This window comes from Mesoplodon mirus (genome assembly GCF_964341445.2).
Source record: "Mesoplodon mirus genome assembly, chromosome: 4".
Lineage (NCBI taxonomy): Eukaryota > Metazoa > Chordata > Mammalia > Artiodactyla > Ziphiidae > Mesoplodon > Mesoplodon mirus.
Window position 1 is genome coordinate 151,094,863 of NC_138979.1, and position 19,719 is coordinate 151,114,581.

The following is a 19,719-nucleotide window of genomic DNA, read 5'->3' on the forward strand; positions in this document are numbered from 1 at the left end:
GGAACATATATCATTAGACATGATTCATGAGATGTATTTTTAAATTTAAATTAGATTTCTTAGCAAATCTGGAAACCATTTTCTTTATGCAAAGAAAAACTTATCATTTTTAACTATTAGTGTAATATTATTAAACTATAAGTGTGAGATGCTCACTCTTTACGACACAGAGACATATTATGAATGTATCACAAAAATTCAAGAATGACAAAAGTGTGACGGTTTTCATCACGGCATTTAATCTTCCATTCACCAGAATGTCTTGAATGATGCTTATGGAAATATGGCACGCTATAATGAAGCAGTCTCCAGGGCCATGGGGCTCATCACTGCCCTTGAAGCCATCATTGTATCCCATAGAGTAGACCTTGATAATCCAGAAGAATCAATAGAGATGCCTCGCTGCAAGCAAGAGGAACTGAAGTCCACAATAGCAGACATCCAGGACCTCACTGAGAATTTGGGGACTATATCCAGCCCAGAAGCTAAACGACAACTTGAGTGTACTTTACAGGAATTAGTTTCTAGGAACTCAGCCATGAGGGAGGCAGCCAAAGTAAAGGAAGCTGAAGTAGAAAGGTAGGTACTTCTTTCTAAAGGTAATGCTTTAAGAACAAAATATAGATTTGTTTATAATTAACATGTACACATTAGAAATAATTTGGAAAATACGGAAAAGTAAGAAAAAATCACTAAGGAAAACCATGGCAAATATTCTACTGCATTTATTTCATTTTTTCTTAATTAACATTGAGTACTTAAAACAGAATGTTTATAGAAGTCTGAGTATGGTATAAAGAATGATGATAAAACAAACACCTTTGTACCCAAATGTTGAAAGATAAACATCATGATTTTTGAATTCTCTTGGGTACTCCTTCCTTCTCCTCTCAGAAGTAACCATTATCCTGTTTTTTATTTACCATGCCCTTGCTTTTAAAAATATTTTTACTACGTGTTTGTGTCCTGTTTTCATGTACATGTATTCTTCTGTGACTTCATTTTTTCAAACTTACCATTATGATCCTGAAGTTTATTCATGTTTTTGTCTGCAGTAAAATATTCACTCACCCAGCTGTTGGTAAACATTTGGGTTGTTTCTAGTTTTTGCATTCACAAACAGTGCTTCTAGGAACATTTGCAAATGCAAGAGCTTCCTTTGGGTGTATCACTAGGATTGTGATTGCTGGGTCAAAAGGTATGCACATCTTAAATTTTTAATTCCAAATGATTTTACCCATTTTTACTCAAACCAGCAACATATTAATGTTCCAGTTGTCCCATATCCTCACCAACACTTAATGTTGTGAGATTTAATTTTTGCCAGTCTGATGGTTAAGTGATACTTCATTGTGGTTTTAATTTGCATCTTTATTACTGTTAATGAATTTGAGCCTCTTTTGTGAATATTTCTTCATCTTTCATATTTCATCTTCTGAAAAATGCCTGTTCAAGACAATTTTTATTGGGTTGTCTAGCTTTTTCTTATTGACTTGTAGGGATTTATTCTACATTTTGCAGTCTAGTCTTTGTGTTATATGTGTTACAAATTATCTTTACAGAGGGGATGTCCTAATAAACATCCATCCTGGGTGTGCTCCGGGCTTTATCCTCTGTCCCCAGCATTCCATGTGAAGGTCAACAAAACTGAAACTCGACAAATGTCCCAAAGTGAAAAACTGGCCTTGGAGCTTAGCTTATTTCTCTGTATTTCCACTTTTACATAGTTTGGGGCCTCTGAATATTCCTTAATTCTTTGCCAGTTTATTATTGTGTTTTAAGAATTTTAAAAAATATATCTTTGATACCGAATTTTTTATTGTTTTCAGTGGGGGATTTAGGTTGTATGTTTTGTATACATAATTTTATTCAGTGTTTTTCTTAATATAGCACAAAATTGAACTATATAAAAATAGGCTGCTTTTGCTTTACTTTATAAAATGAACTCTTTTCCTTATTGTAAAAAAACTTCATATAAAAGCAATTGTAATTATTATATAATATTTTATAAAACGAATTGTTGTAACTTACTTAACCGTATCTTTTGTTAGCATAAAGTGTGTTCTGATTTTTGCCATTTTAATTAACAGTCTAATAAGTAAAAAGATTTTACTGTGTAAAAGGTTTTATAAGGTATAGGATAAATTTCTTATGTTAGGATTGATTCCTTAAGATTAATTGCAGAAGTTGGATCAAAAGATATGAGCATTTTTAAGACTAAGTGGTTTTCTACAAGAATTGTACCAATTTACACCTTATTAGCAGTGATCAAGAATGCAGTTTTCCCGTTTAGGTGTTTTAGGAACAGTCTTATCTGCCTGTTAAAGTTTGCATTAAAAGTCTCATGCAGGTCCTGTGAGGAGGAGGTAGTCAATAAATATTTGTTGAAATACACTGAGTAGCAAAAAGAGAATTACATTCTATTTTTTACTAAGTGTTCAGAATGCATTCTGGGAAGTTCAGAATTTATTGTACTAAATAAAATTTAACATCACTTTTTTTTTCTAACTGTGTCTCACTAGGTGTCTTGAAAATTACAAAGGCTATAGAAAAATAAAAGAGAAAATTTGCACTAACCTCAGCCAGATGGAGACAGTTCTTGGGCAGTCCATGTCCCCATTGCCAATGTCATACAAAGAAGCTTTAGAGCACTTGGAACAGAGCAAGGTAATAGAACTTGCAAATCTCAGTAAGACTATGTACAAAAAATTGGCAGAAAGAGCAGGTGGTGGCATCAGGGGATGTGGCTCTGATATGACCCACAGAAATCTTCAACCTGAGTTGTACACTCAACAAAATTCCTAAACCAAAAGCCATGGGGAAAATGAGGCATTGGTTCTGAGAAATTTAATCATTTGGGTTCACAGGACAGTCTTCTCCCCCGTAGCATCCTGTCCTTATTAATCATTCTTTCTAAAGCGTTACCTTGCATGTTGTTTTGTTGGACATCGCTGGATCAATGACAGAGCATTTAATGCAACTTTCAGAAATGCTAAATTCTGGTTACTTCTTATACTCTATTACTGAGCAATTTTAGTTTTTGCATATATTCATCTGTCACAGTGTATGGTATTATGTTATTAGCATTTGGATGAGGACATTCTAAATCTTCTGTGCTTATCATCTACCACAAAACAAACAAACACAAAACCAAAAAATATAAATAATGTGTTGGTGGTTGATTACAGTACGCATTGTACAAATTAGCTATCTAGTAAAATACGAGACTTACATTAAAATAAGAAAATGAACTTCTAGGATATTTACCATGGAAAACACATTTTTACTTAGAAAAATTGGTTTATAGGTCATTATTTGTCCCCATAGTTCCAAATTCATGTGCAATATAATAATACATAGATGCTTCTCATCTGTCTCAAACTGACTTCCAAAAGGACTAAAAAATGGATTATGTAATACTTATGGATGATTTTAAAACATTAATTGTTCAAGACTAAAATAGTTTATAAGTTTCAGAATAGTTCTGACTTCAGAAAACTTCTATCCCTCCTATTCCTTTTCTTTTCTTTCTTAAGGCCTTGGTGTCAAATCTTACGTCAGCCAAAGGAGAGCTCATGAAAGTACGACAGGTCCTCAGACACCTGAGACCCATGTGCACAGATAGTGACAGCCTCTGTTTACTCAGAAGCACATCTGCTCTATGGGAGAGATGGCTGAGTTTGATGGAAGCTGTTAAAGAATGGGAGTTGTGGTGTGAAGAACGGAAGCAGGAGTGGAAATTTATCCATGAAGAAGTAAGTGCTTTATTTGCAACAGTCAAACCATACAGTTTACTAACACATGTCATTTAAATTGTTTTATTATTTTCATTTTTTTTTAATATAAAACAAGTCCTCAACCTGTACCATTTGTTTACATCACATGTATGGAACATGTAAATGTTTATAGAGATCAGGTCCTAGCAAAATAATCTCCAAGGAATTATTCAAGAATGATTCAGATTCTTTCATGACAGTGGCATTTTTTTGGTGTCAAATAATTCTTAGAAATAAGTGGCTACTTGCTCATAGGAGCTTTAAAATCTTTATCATGCAGATAAGCTAAGCCCTCTTAAAAATGTCTCTCCACCACACTAGGTTAGAATAAGGTAATATTCATAATAACCAATTAATTTTGAAATTAATTACAGTGGTTAACTGTGGAAATTAACTACTATTGTTAATAAGTATTGACCTAAAAATATGTATGATGTTCTTTCTGAAGACTGTCTCAAAGAAAACCTCCATAATATATATCGATCACAGATGTTAATTTAACCATGGTTGAAGCCTTAGGCATCCCATACATTTAGAAAGAAAATTTTAAATAGTATAAAAATATCTTAGGGTATTCTTTAATCTTTCCAAAGGACCAGGTATAAATGAGGTACAAATCAGAACATTAAATGAAAACCCTTCTCTCTTATTCCTGTTAAAATTTCTGCTGAATTTACTTAAGACAAATATAATCAATACTTGATTAGCAGTAGGTCACATTGCCTTAGGATTTAAACGTTTAGCACTATCATATTTTCCTGCTTAAAACTTGTTATTCTTGAAAATGAATATCATTTTGATGGTGCTGTTGGGGTTTGGTTAGTAAATAGTCTCTTGAAAGTTAAAACTCCAAGGAACTTTGTAAATTGTCCTTTTAGCAGGGCCACTAGCCTCCAGCTCTTTCCCATCCACAATGGCACAGTTTACTGAGGTCCTTCTGTGCAGTGTGTTCCTGTGTGCTGTGCTAAGAAGGCAGTTCAGGGAATTCCCTGGTGGTCCAGTGGTTAAGACTTCACACTCCCACTGCAGGGGGCACGGGTTCCATCCCTGGTCGGAGAACTAAGCCGCGAGGCACGGCCAAAAAAAAAAAAAAAAAAGAAGGCAGTTCACACATGATGCCGCTGAATCTTGGCATGGCCCTCAGGAGTTACCTATTATCACCATTTCCTAAATGGAGAAGCTGAGGCACTGAGAGATTTAAGTTGGTACAAGCCTCCAAGCTAGTGATTAAACTGGGGCTCTAGGCTGGGGGCCACATCTATTTTGCTCACACTGTAATTTTAGAATCTGAACAGGGCTTTGCACTTAGTGGGCACTTAGTATTTGTTGAGGGGCAGCTCTTATTCACATCCAGGTTTAGGCTAATCCTAAGCTTATTGTTCTTCTTATTTTATTACATTATCTTTCTCTTGCCCTCTACCCACTGGCAATCATATTTTAGTAGTTATTTAATAGTAGTTATTTTTGTAGTTATCCATACAAGCATTTGACAATATCTGCTAACAAAATGTGTTTTTCAAAGAATAACACCAACAAAATATGTTCTCACGTAATAACAGTAATAACAACAACTGCTAACACTTTATGGGCACCTAAGTGAGCACGAGTCAGGCATAGTTCTAAGCACTTTACATGTACTTACATTTATCCTCGCAAGAATCCTATGAGGATGAGATTATCATTCTCATTTTATAGATGAAGAAAATGAGACACAGTGAGATTAACTTGCTCAACTTCATAAGTGATAGAAGATTCAAATGTACACTCTGTTTTTAACCACTAAACTGTCAACTTAAATGATTTTTACACATGTCAAATTGATGTAAGATTTTAAAATAGCTTTTATCCATTCAATAAAATTTATATCATCTAAATACCTGTACATGCAAGATTCTGTTGGCATGGTTGGTGATTTTACATCTGACAAAATGAATTTCTGTTTTGAAAAACGTCCGTACTAATACAACAATCCAGTATCTTTATGGAAGAAAGGTTTTGTGTAAGTAGATTTTTGAAAACTTAAATGCTTGTTTAAATTTACAAATTCAAAAATTAATTTAAATTTTGATTTACCATTTTTTCCCCCTAAAATCTTACCTCCCTCTTTTCTTAAGCAGAATCTGCTTAATTTAATTATTCATTTCTGGTTATTCAGGATCATCATTTTATGCTTCACTGATCACAGTGTGCTAGAATAAAGGCACGTCTTCAAAGATATGGGAGGGGTAAGGCTATCTTCTTCCCCTTGTACCAAAGATCCCAAAGTCTTTCCTGTTTTAGTTTCTGTTTTGGCTGCTTACAGGTTTTTCCGTCTCCTTCTCTGTGTTTACTCTTGGAACAGCTGTGGTTCCTTCTCCCTTTCTAGACTCAACTTTATAACTGACTGTGAACCTAAAAGTTCTATAACCTGTCCAAGGAAAGTCATCCAGGGGCTGAAGAGTGAATGCATAATCTTTATGGCAACTATTTACTTATTTGGGGGCTGCCATCAGTCTTTTTGGTATAAAGTTTGCTGCGTTTTGACAAGTACATACAGTCACATGACCACCAATGAAATCAAGACTTAGAACATTTCCACCACCCAAGAAAGTTCCATATGCCCCTTTGTAGTCAGCCCCTTCCATTACCTCCAGCCTGTGGCAATTATTAATCTGTTTTGCCATCTTTAGAATGTCATATAAACAGACTCGGATAGTTTGTGGCCTTTTGAGTTTGACCTTTATTCCTAAGCATAATGCATGTGAGATTCATTCATGCTGCTGCTTGTATCAGTAGTTCATTTCTTTTTATTCCTGAGTAATAGTCTGTCAGACTCATGCACAGCAGGTAGTTTATCCATTCACAATTTGAAGAATTGCCTGGCTTTTGGATAAAATTATTGTCCTAAAAAAAATTATTCTTCCCTCTTGTGTTCTCCTCCTAATGACTTACCAGCTTTACAGCAGAGAGCAGAACCTGAGACAGGGGCTTGTAAGCAGGTGGTTTATTTTGGAAAGTGATCCAAGGGAACAGGAATGGGAGATAGGAGAACTGACACGGGAAAGGTTAGAGCCTTTAGTCGCTTTACTGTTATTGGATCCTGGTTGCTGCAGTTGCCCATTTATGGTTATTGCCGGCCATGGAAGGACCCAGAGATGCTCCATTAAGTCCTGGATTACGGACATAGTTCGTTCAACCCCAGTGTGTACTGGAAACCCTAGGTGGACAATTACCTCTGTCAACATAGCAATTCCTTTCTTTGCATGCTTGTTCTTTGGTGGGGGAGTGAGGGGACTGCTAAATGACCCAGTGGAACCTGTATCCCATTCCCTGGTGGAAGTGTAGCTGCCTGCTTGAGACCTAGGACTTCAGTTCAACTGAATTTAGGTTTGAGGGGATGGAAAGCACAAATTCCATAACTGGGTCTCTTGGAGAGGGGCCAATCTACACGTGTAGATTGGGTACACATGTACCCATGGATTCTAGTGATTGGGGACCCAGCTGGAACCTATGGCCCAAGTGACAGGGCAGCTTATGCCATAGCCTGGTCCTGCAGCACTGCCTCCTCAGCACTGGCGGCATTCTGATGAATGAATCTGAGCAATAGTCACCAGTATAGCATACACGGCTGCCAAAATCCCAAAAGGCCCATCCAGTGCTGCACCTCTTTCTTGGCAACAGAGGTGCAAGACTGAACAGCTTGATCTTTACCTTATAGAAGTCCCCTGGCATGCCCCAGACTACTGGCCCCCTGGGAACTTAATTGATGCTGGGGTTCCTGAATTCTCATAGGCTTTATATCTCACTCTTTGGCATGTCTTACTGGACATCCAGGTCCTCATTTAACATTTCAGTTAGCATGATATCATAAATGTAGTTGACCTCTGTGATATTCAGTAATGTCAAGATTGCAGGATGCCTGACTCTGTCTGAACATAGAGCAGGAATGTTGGCAATGCTGGGAGAGAATGTGGTAAATGTACAGTGCTGCTGAGGAGAGGGCCAGAGGATTTGAAGAGGGAATAAGAGGGACCTGATTTTCTGTCTTTGTTCTGAGTTTCAGGGCTAGTAGAACTCCACTTTCTAGATATTTGATTTATTATTGATAGGTTATGTATTTCTGAGTTCTGCATTTAGCTGTGGTTGAGAAAGACATGAGCAGTCCAGTAATTTGGGCTGCTTTCCCATTGGTGTAGGTGAGTGACAGGGTATTGAGGGCTTACTTTTTTGAGCATTGGATGTGAAAGAAAAGAGGCCTGTAGAAGAAATGCCCAACCTCTTCTACTTCATGGATGCAGTTTGGTGGAGCTCATTCTAATTAAGGGGTATCTCAGTCAGGAGAAATAATTGCTTTAATAAAGCAACTGAAATTGGAAGGAGAAAGAAATTATGAAAATACTCAGTAGCATTTCCTTCAGCTCATAACAGCAATACTTCTTTTTTTTTTTTTTTTTTTTTTTTTTTTGCGGTACGCAGGCCTCTCACTGCTGTGGCGTATGGCTCACGGGCCTAGCCGCTCCGCAGCATGTGGGATCTTCCTGGACCGGGGCACTAACCCGTGTCCCCTAGCATTGGCAGGCGGACTCTCAACCACTGCGCCACCAGGGAAGCCCAGCAATACTTCTTTTTAATCACACATATACATGATCAATAGCTGGGAACTATGGGATTGGGATAGTGGAGAGATAATACTCCCAGCTGGACGAAGACAAATATTACCTTGAACTGGGATGTGGCTTTGGGAATCCTTTGAAGAGCCAGTATGTAAAAATTATGATTGCTGAGTCCTGAAGTGGTAAGAGTATATTTTACTTATTTTAGCCCCCCCCCCTTTTTTTTGCTTATTGAATTAGATTGAACGAGAAGCAATTATTTTAGATAATCTTCAAGAAGAACTCCCTGAAATTTCCAAAACAAAAGAGGCAGCCACCACTGAGGAATTCTCGGAGCTGCTGGATTGTTTATGCCAATATGAAGAGAATGTGGAGAGGCAGCAGCTGTTACTGGCCCTACTTCTGCAGCGCATAAAAAATATCCAGAACACTCCTGAAGGCTTAAGGGCTGTGGGAACTGTTTCTGCATCTCAAGAGATTATGTCTATGCAAGAACGTTGCAACAAGTAAGATTTATGAAAAACTATTAAGGAAATATGCTTGACAACTCAGGAAAAATTGAGAAAATATTTAATTTCTAGAATATAAAAATATTATAGAACAATGACAAATGATATGACAGAATCAAGTTGTGTCAACACTGATAGGTATAAAAATGATGGAAATTAATTTTTTATTGGAGTATAGTTGCTTTACAGTGTTGTGTTAGTTTCTACTGTACAGCAAAGTGAATCAGCTATACATATACATATATCCCCTCTTTTTTGATTTCCTTCCCATTTAGGTCACCGCAGAGCATTAAGTAGAGTTCCCTGTGCTATACCGTAGGTTCTCATTAGTTATCTATTTTGGAAAAGATTAATATTAATGATAATTAAAACAAGCACACATTTTCCATCCTGGTGTTTCAAATTTTTTTTAATGTTTGCTGTTTTTCTAACTTAGTAATACATATTCATTATAGGAAGTTTAGAGAATGTGGATAATTATAAAGATTAATATAAAAACCACATTTAATTTTACCACTCATCAACAATCACTACCAATCACTCATCTTTCTTATTATGGCTGTACTTTTAAAAAAATTGTGATCATAATACTATACTGTTTTATATTCTGCTGAATCATTTATAAGCAGATTATATTTATTTTCCTATGCTATTAAATGTTCTTTAAAATGTAACTGTATAATATTTCACCATGTGGGTATGCTATAATGTACTTAACCAAGTCCCTAATATAGAACCTTTAAATTATATGTAATTTATTTTACTTTTATAAAACACTGGAATGAATATTCTTATGCTAGAATCTCATTGTGCATCTGTGATTACTTCATTGAGAAAGATGCCAAGAAGTATGATCATCAGGTCAAAGGATATATCACTAATATCTTTATAGCTAGAAATACTTACCAGATAGCTCTCAGGAAAGATTTTGCCCACTTAAACTCCTCCAATAATATAATGGCTGCATCCACAGTAAATGGGGTCAGCTTGGATAGAAAGGCTAATTCCATCATCTATGACTCCAAGGGCCCATGCATGACTTCATTCACACCTCTGAGTCACGTTCAATTGAACTCAAGGATTACGAGGAAAAAAAATATGGCAATTGGAATGTAAAGTGTGAAAAGAAGATATTTTGGGATGAAAGTTTTAGAGAGTTTTTTTTCCTCTTTTTTAAAATTAATTTTTATTGGGGTATAGTTGCTTTACAATGCTGTGTTAGTTTCTGCTGTACAGCAAAGTGAATCAGTTATACATATACATGTATCCCCTCTTTTTTGATGGAGTGATAGAATTTGATGTATGTTTGTATATATAGTATATATACCATTGAAAACTGGTACTTTTCTCTCAGGAAAAAAAACCTTTTGTGAGCTATGCAGACATTATATTAATTGTTGAAATAAAACTATTACACAGAAAAGTGGGATAGAGGAACAATTTTATTCTGATGCTATATTTTAGACTTTTCCAGAAGGCTCAAAAAAATAAGAAATTGATGCAGAATGAAATCCAAGAAAGACATGCCTTTACAAAAGAAATAATTACTTTGAAGAATTCATTTCAGCAGACTACAACCTTTTTCCAAAATATGGAATTACAAGACCACCCAGAAAAGGCAGAACAGCTTGAGGTAAGTGAGGAATGAACTAGTGAATGTGGCTGATACAGGTCTGAAATCTTGAGTCCAAAGTTCTTGGAGCAGAGGTAACCCTGTGGCTAGTGTAGAGGGAATCTAGAAGAAGAAGAAAATGTGGGCAAAGGCCCTGTGACATGGTGTGGGCAGAGCCACAGGAGATCAATATGGCTGGAGTACAGAGAGCAGAGTTGGGACTAGGTCAGGAGGTAGGCCAGCAGCCCTTTTCCAACCACATTTCAAGTGTGTTTGGTGTACAGGGGTCTCAGACCACTCTTCAGTAGTATGTAGGACTGCTCACTTTATAGGATATAATATCTAGTCTCTGAGAGGGATAGAACTGTTTTTACTCACAGCACTTGCCACCAAATGTGTGAACCTTTTTTCCCCCCACACCAACCTATTCCCCAACTCTCCAGACACCAACTGGGACACCAATTCAATTCTGCCACTAACTATAAAGAGTTAGTATTGACCCCCAGGTTAAGGGCTCAGTCCCACAAGTCTGCCCCCGCTTCAGATGCCACCCGTACTTCTTTTTTTTTTTTTTTTTTAACATTTTGGGAAATGCTTTATTCAAAAAAATCATGTAAATATTGTCTTCCATAACTTTAAAAAGATGTTCAAACAGAAAAGAGTTAACTTGAAAAAGCTATTGCATAGAAAATGACACAATACAAATAACAGATTTTACTTTGATATGTAAATATAAACTAGAATAATCTTGATTACAGAGAGACAAAATCATATGCCTCCATAGAAGAAAATTCTTTGGTTAAAAATAGCCAAACTGCTTTTCCCTCATACTTTCCTTAAGACATGAAATCTATTTTTTTAAGTATTTGGATTCCAAGTAAAGAACTTCACTTTTTTCTTTTTAAATAGAAACACCACCTGTACTTCTGACCGACAGGCTATAAAACAGCAGCTCCCACGACCCCATCCTCAGGTTTATAAATTTGCTAGAATGGCTCAGAAAACTAGGAAGGCACTTTACTTACTATTACTGGTTTATTATAAAGGATACAACTCAGAAACAGCCAAGTAGAAGACATGTATGGGGGAAGGATGTGGAGCTTCTGTGCTCTCTCTGGGTGCGCCACTCTCCCAGCACCTTGACGTGTCCATCAATCCAGAGCTCTCCAAACCTTGTTTAAAGGTTTTTATGGAGGTTCCATTAATAGGCGTGATTGATTAAGTCATTGACAGTTGGTGATTAACTCAACCTCCAGCCCTTCTCCCCTCTGGAGGTCTGGAAGTGCGGTTGAAAGTTCTAGCCCTCTAATCACACAGTTGGTTCCTCTGGCACCAGCCCCATCCTGAAGCTGTCACCGCCCCCCCCCCCCCACCAAGAATCTTCTCATTACCATAAACTCAGGTATGGTTGGAAAAGACTTGTTGTAAATAACAAAAGACACTCCTTTCACCCCTATGCAGGAAATTCCAAGGGTTTTAGAAGTTGTGCCAGGAACTGGGATGAAGGCTAAATGTATTTATTGTATCACACTATCTGTGCATAGGCTCAGGGTCATTTTCCGAACAATCTCTTCTCATTCCACTAGGTGGTAACAGGCAAAAATGACATTTGGCAGTTTGTTCAAAAGTTGCATGCTGTTATTCACCAGAGCTTTTGGTATCAATGTTGCAAAAGGGAACTTACTCTCCCTCACAGAGGCAGTCTTCATGGGAAGCCATCTAAGTGTAGCTCTGAATGAAGACCTGTACTCCGGGCTAGGTCTAGATAAACGAGGAGCACTCTGTACCTCAAACCCTACCTTTCTCTGAATGGCACTATTCTTTAACTTTTCCTCTAGACTTGTTCTCTGCTGAGGGCTAAGAAAAGGAAAGCAGTGACACATCACGGAGTCATTCAAAATTGTAATCATTCTTCAATGTGGTGACTCAATCCATTAACACAGATAATGCTACTGAACAGCTACTGTAAAAACAAAAGAAAACCCAAAAAGCCACAGTAAAGTCAAGAAGTATTTTTCCACTTGATCTTTGGGAAACTTTCCCAAACAAATGAGTTTCTCCTTTATAATTAGTGCAGGAGTACGTAGATCAGATTCTGTTTCTAGGCCACGACCAATAGACTATTTGTTCAGGTTTCTTTTATCTCCTAAAAACCCACATTCTTTGCAAGGAACTGGAACCCTCCCTTTTGAAAGAAGTTGAGCTGTGCTGGGCTGTCTAATTACATGAAAGCAGACACTTCTGCTTCAAGCACAGGGCTTTTAGTGGCCTTGAATCATTGTGATGATAATGTAGGAAGAAGCAGAAATGGCAACAAGTTAATAATAAAATAAAACTTCTTTGAAACTTTTTGCTGCTTGCAGCTTTTTAGATCGAGACTGCTACTGAGATATAACTAAATCCTAGAGGTACTTTAGAAGCAGGAGATGTTGTAATGTCTTTTCAAGACAATGGTTTGACACTATGGAGAGATATCGAGTTTAATTCTTACAAATTAGAAAGCATCATCTGACCAAACTGAGTATCTCTCATGCTTAATCAGCTTGTATCAATAGTGAGGTTTTGTCATGCAAAGTTTGCTCATTTAAATCATAAAGATGTGCTGGAAAGCTGCTTTCATTTTTAGAGTTAAACTTTTTCTCTGTCCTGTGAGCATTTGAAACTCTCTTGATTTTTTAGGAGCTTCAAAGCATTCTTAAGAAAGGGAAGCTAACTTTTGAGAATATTATGGAAAAACTGCGAATCAAGTATTCTGAAATGTACACCATAGTCCCTGCAGAGATTGAATCCCAGGTGGAAGAATGCAGAAAAGCTTTAGAAGACGTAGATGAGAAGGTAATAATAATGTTTGTATTCGTGTTATTATTTATGGAGGTGAATGAATATAAAGAAGAACATATCATTTAAGATCACATTTTCATTTGCCTTGATTTCAGCTATGTCTGTTTTTATAGAGTTTAGTTGAGTGATAATTTTGTGTATTGATACTGAGACGGAGTTGCTCTAAGTAAGTGACACAGGTAACAGAATTAGTCTATTAATTTTTAGCTGTCAAGATGCTTAGTTTTTCTTCTCTTGCATTTAAAAATAGAGTTACATATTGGCTTTTACCTGGCTTTTTTTTCCTCCGGAAAATCACTAAAATTTTGGTCATGAATAATACTTTGCTTTTAACATTTTGAAATTGCAACCAAGAACAATAAGAACACACATTTCATAACTTACTAGGAATAGCACTTAACACACAGTGTCTTTCTAATGATGATGGTAACATAATTCTCACAAAGCATACCCAGGCAAATCTTTATACCTGAAAGTCCAGGTTGGAAGAAAGAATGGGAAATGGTTCATAGTACTTGGAGACATAGGAGTTTAGCAAGACAATTTTATTGCGTTATTTAAAGGCTGCCCAAATCCAACAACAAAGAACAAAATTCTGTTTGGTCCAGAAGAATACAGAAGGATTTTTGTATTGCTTTTTGAAGCCTAAAATACCTATAATTTAGTAAATAAAACAGATATTAATTGCACACAAAAAATCAGGTTCAAACTTGTGACAGATTTCTTTGGAAAATCTAACCCATGTAAAAAACATGTAAACTCCTAATATATATTATAACAAATCTTGTTCATTTGACATACAAGATAATCTATTATGAGGAACTTCCTCAAGAATCATGCACTATTGATTTTATTTTAAGAGAATACTAAATGTTTTGATAGAAACACAATTGGTTCTCCTGACTACTTCATGTGAAAATCCCTAACAAAGTGAGTTAATAATCAAAATCTACCTTTTAAATTTAGGGTTGAAAATTTCAACAGTAACTTTGATATCTGTGTATATTTGTAACCAATAAAAACTTATTTTAATTGCATGATGTGACTGTAGGATCCAGGCAACAGACACAATACCATTCTGTGCAATTCAGTTGGCTTCATACTTTACCTAAATCATGATCTCTCCTAATATACAAAAATGATAGGCATTTCTGCCAGAAGAGTAACTGCCCAAAATATCAGAAAGCTTCATTTTGTGGTAATTTGTTATGTAGCAATAAAAAGCTAATACAGTAATTAAAAAAAAAAAAACTAATACAGGATTAGTTTTTTTCTAAAAAATCTTGACTGTGGTATGGTCTGTGGAATAAAAACATTATATAAAAGTATCAACAACCTGATGCTGTGAAAAGAGCCTGGGGGCCTTGGCGTCTGGTGGCTCGGGCTTCTTGGGGTGAGTTCACCCACTACCTTGATGTATGACTTTAAGCAAGTCATACATGATGTATGACTTTAGCCTGTGTTTCAATTTCTGTATCTGTAAAGTATCTGCATTGGAAGGTTTAGTCTCAATGGTTGTACAGATATAGTGGTTTTAAAAAAGTTAATTAAAAGGATAATACAAAAGCCTTAAGTATTTTTTGGTTATTCAGTGGCTGCTTGGAGAAAACCTTATCAACATAGCTTAAAAAAATAAGAACATGGGGCTTCCCTGGTGGTGCAGTGGTTGAGAGTCCGCCTGCCGGTGCAGGGGACACGGGTTTGTGCCCTGGTCCGGGAGGATCCCACATGCCGCGGAGTGGCTGGGCCCGTGAGCCATGGCCGCTGAGCCTGCGCGTCCGGAGCCTGTGCTCCGCAACGGGAGAGGCCACAGCACTGAGAGGCCCGCGTACCGAAAAAATATATATATAAGAACATGAACTAATCAGGCATTTGAAAAATGATACATTCAACATTCATTTATTATCTTTCCTAGCACAAGTTATTTTCTTCGGAAAATCATTCTGATAAAAAAATTACACTGTTCAGCAGCTAGATTTCTAATTGCTGGGAAAACATACACTAGAAACATTCACACAGAGAAAAACTAAGATTTTCTGCTGCAAGAAATAGCCAGTTTTAGAAGGTTATTTCACCCAAATGAATATTAAGATGGGAATTACATCTTTTATGTCAAATTGAGAATGTTTATTTTTATTGAAAACAAATCTGTGCAGAGGATTCTCTCATAAAACATAGAAACTGTATAATAAATAATTTTTCTCCCAGGAATTCTTTAATATCATTTGCTCCCTTGGGGTGTGTTTCAGACAGTCCCCTCAGTAGTTTTGCCCAACACATCACATATCTGTAGTACATACTGTGGATTACATTGAACAGATTTCTGTTGGTCAGTTTTCTTTTTTTTTTTCCAGTTGGATTTGAACAGTCAGGTCAGCACAGCTGCCTTTTCCTGGTCTACTAATCTACCCTCTCATTAACGCATTAGTCAGTATGGTTTGGAATGTTCCCCCTAGCCCTTAAAAGATTTGTACAAGTAAAATCTCAAAACACTGTGACTACCCCTTTTATCATTTGAACCTCTGAATAGAGTGCGGCAAACATCTCCATTGTGTCTTTCTCCCTTTGAAACAGATCAGCAACGAAGTCTTGAAAAGCTCACCATCATATTCAATGAGTAGAAAAATAGACAAAATTAACAACGGGCTTCGGAATGTGGAAAAGATGTTGCAGCAGAAAAGCAAAAATATTGAGAAAGCTCAAGAAATTCAAAAGGTAACATCCTCCCTTAACTTCCTTCAGCATTTGGTATGTTCCCTGTCATCAGTCATCACAGGGATCCTTAACCCTGATTCAGTGAGGGGCGCTCCTCACTGAGTGTGTCACCTGCAGAGGCTTGGTGGAGAAGCTTACATTTAAGAATTGTTCTCAGTTTTTCCATGGTGGGAATATGCCCAAACTCCTGAGAGCCTATGATTGGGAACCAGCCTTTTCACTAGGGAAGGAAAGTAAGGATCTTGTCTTGGGAAGACTGATATATAAAAACATTTCAGTAAGATATGAATGGTATTAACAGCTTTTCTTTAGACTGCCAGGGGGAAACAGAGGAAAGTAGAAATTCTAAATTTATTTCACTTGTAAAATGTCTTAGGTAGAACTGTACATAAACATAATATTCTACCTCTTAACTTCCAAGTAAACTCCTGCATGTGGAAAACATTCTTATTCTACTTTATATTTTAAGGAAATATTCTAATATGAATGGAGACTTTTAAAAATAGGGCTAAGAGAATAGATCTTAAAAGTTATCATCACAGGGAAAAAAAAATTTGTAACTATGTAGGGTGAAGGATTTTTAACTAGACTTATTGTGGTGACCATTTTACGGTAGAACCAAATATTGAACAATTGTGGGACTTCCCTGGTGGTGCAGTGGTTAAGAATCCGCCTGCCAATGCAGGGGCCATGGGTTCGAGCCCTGGTCTGGGAAGATCCCCCATGCCGCGGAGCAACTAAACCCATGAGCCACAACTACTGAGCCTGCGCTCTAGAGCCCGCAAGCCACAACTACTGAGCACACAGGCCACAACTACTGAAACCTGCGTGCCTGGAGCCCATGCTCCGCAACAGGGGAAGCCACCGCAATGAGAAGCCCACGCACCGCAAGGAATAGTGGCCCCCACTCACCGCAACTAGAGAGAGCCTGCACGTAGCAACGAAGACCCAACACAGCCAAAAATAAATAAATAAATTTATTTTTTTAAAAAAAGAACAATTGTGTTGTACACCTGAAACTAATAAAATGTTATATGTCAGTTATACCTCAATTTTTAAAGAAGTTATCCTCAGAGAAGTCTCACTTATCACCCCCTTTCCCTCTGTTCCCTTCCTCCCTTCAGTTAAATCTCTCCTTTGGTTTCTAATTTAACTTGACTGTGTTTCTTTTGGTAAAAATAAACAAATAATTCTAAATATTAAAAGAAATAATTGTACCTATTGTATGTGTCCTTCTTTCATAGAGAAGACATTAGACTGTGTATACTCTCTTAAAATAAGGTGAACAAGATTTGCTCACAATCATACCTGCCTTTGACTTTGCAGCCCCCTCTAAACCAAACAAATATGATGTCAAAGGATTAAAAAGATTAAATTAACTTGAAAAATAAAAATAGGTCAGGCTCGCCATTGGACAAAATCTTGGGCTCTCAATAAGCACTTTAACTAGTCAGATTTTCCCATTTCTAGAAATTATGTTCTTACACAGATATTAAGTAATAATTGAATGTTGCCTTTGAGATTTCCTCTGCCCAGACAAGTGCAGGTTTCAATCCAGCCTATTGGTTTCTTGAGCTAAAAGCAGTTGCTACTAATACATGTGGCTAGAATTTTCTGCCAGTGCATTAGTCTGAGTCAGAGCAGATATTTTCTTTTTATCAGTTTTATTTTTGCATTTAATAAGAATTGTCTTCTAGATTAAGTAGATATATATACTGGTCTAAATAGGTTAGGTATTTACCCAAGCCCTTTTCAACGTAATGTTACCTCATCACCCTTGAAAGATTAGGGTTACGTTGACCTTGTTTGGTGTCATTCATCTCTGGAAATGTCCAGGACTTTCTGCCCCCTTACAGCTAATTTGTACTGAAATGAATACAGTAAGAGTTAAGAGACCTCAGAAAAAGTGTTTTTCAATTCAGGTCACAAGTGGTTCCTGGGCATAAGTGAAAAACTTTGCCTGGGATGTTGTCTCTGTCATGTCGTTTTGGTAACATTTACAAGTACAGATACTGTGTGAAAACTTAGAAATCAACACATCTTCAATCCAAATGGACTTATGCTTTTCTTCCCTAGACAATGTGGGATGAGCTGGATCTCTGGCACTCCAAGCTAAATGAGCTGGATTCTGAAGTTCAGGACATTGTTGAACAGGACCCAGGACAAGCTCAAGAATGGATGGATAACTTGATGGTTCCTTTCCAGCACTATCAGCAAGTATCACAGAGGGCAGAATATAGAACCTCACAGTTAAACAAGGTATGGCTGTAACACGCGATAGCTACACGGAGCCTGTGGTAGTAGTGAGATGGGTTTAAAACAAAACAAAAATACATATTCGGAGGCAGCCAGTTTCCCTTGAATTGCCAGTTTTAGGACCTGAAGCTAGAGCTACACCATAGGTTCGAGTGGGCATCGAGGGGACTGCTGGCACAGGCAGAAGCAAGAATCCAAAAGTCAGACCACAGTAGGAGTCCGGGTAAGAACTGGGCTTCTCAACAGGTAAGGGAATTTCAGGCAGGCAACCTCAAGGGTCCCAGGAGGGAGCCAGAGAAAGAACCTCATTTGGGAACAAAACACCCCTGCCCTCCCTTCCAAGTAGGGGTCACGGTGGGTGAGTTGTGCATGTGATCTAGCAGCAGCAAGGCAGGAACCTACTCTCAGAGGGACTGGTACATATAGGACAAGGCCCGGTACAGGAGGACAAAATGTAAGTCCAGTTTTCAAAGGGGAACATAAAACGGGAACCAGACTGGTTGCAAAGCTGACTTGGAACCCTTGCTGAGGCCCAGAGCGTTGGGGGTAGAACTCCTTAAATCCTTCCCACCTGTGGTCAGGATTCGTTTTACGGGTTGAAGGATCAAAACCTGGAGGGGGTGGGCAAGTGGCCCAGCTGTGGGCTGTGGAGCCCTGCGAGGCCTGACACCACTGGCTAACAGCAACCAGTTCTTCATTTAAGAATCATTCAACTCAAAGAGGAGACATCAGACTGAGTTTGGTACTGCCTGTCTTTCACAGGCCACAATTAAGCTGGAGGAGTATCACGATCTTTTGAAGAGTACTGAGACTTGGATAGAAAATACCAGTCGTTTGCTGGCTGATCCTGCAGACTATGACTCTTCAAAGGCGCTGAGTCACCACGCTAGCACCCTTCAGGTGAGTGTTCTTTCAGTGTTTCCTGGGTGTCATAGAATCTACGTAATGATTAGTGGCTTAGCTGGTTGTCACGATGCTTTTCTCCTCCTTCTTTTCTGAAAAAAACGACCTTATCTTCAAGCATGCCCAATGGCAGAAGGAAGCTTAGAAGAGTGGCAGGCTCTAGATAGGGATCTAGTTCTTTCTGTCCTGATAACTAATTCATGACTTTTAGGATAATTTACTGTGTCCTCCATGGGCCACAGTTTCCCTGATCTCTGAAGTAAGAATGTTGCACTGAATGGTGGTGATGGTTTTGGTTGTAGAATTCCAAGATGGTTCCCAATAGTCCTGTTTCCGGGTGTACACGACCTATATAATCCCCTTCCCTCGAGTGTGGGCAGGAATACGAGTAAGTGATGAAATAGTCACTCCATTGATTAGGTTACATGGTATAGCTGAGGATATGGCATAGTCACTCCCATGAATACATGACTAATCATGGATGTATCATTATAAGACTCCCTGGTAGCAGACTA

General features: G+C 37.7%; 1 protein-coding gene across 10 annotated transcripts in view; it reads left to right on the forward strand.

The window, feature by feature from the left end:
* SYNE2 (spectrin repeat containing nuclear envelope protein 2) overlaps positions 1–19,719 on the forward strand; it is a 341,983-nt gene that overhangs the window by 194,276 nt on the left and 127,988 nt on the right. For all 10 annotated transcript variants that reach the window (XM_082616958.1, XM_082616964.1, XM_082616965.1 and 7 more), the window contains 9 exons: positions 257–579; positions 2,523–2,667; positions 3,537–3,755; positions 8,609–8,874; positions 10,342–10,510; positions 13,169–13,324; positions 15,905–16,045; positions 18,122–18,304; positions 19,064–19,201. In XM_082616958.1, the coding sequence (XP_082473084.1) occupies positions 257–579; positions 2,523–2,667; positions 3,537–3,755; positions 8,609–8,874; positions 10,342–10,510; positions 13,169–13,324; positions 15,905–16,045; positions 18,122–18,304; positions 19,064–19,201 (1,740 nt within the window). The remainder of the gene's footprint in view (positions 1–256; positions 580–2,522; positions 2,668–3,536; positions 3,756–8,608; positions 8,875–10,341; positions 10,511–13,168; positions 13,325–15,904; positions 16,046–18,121; positions 18,305–19,063; positions 19,202–19,719) is intronic.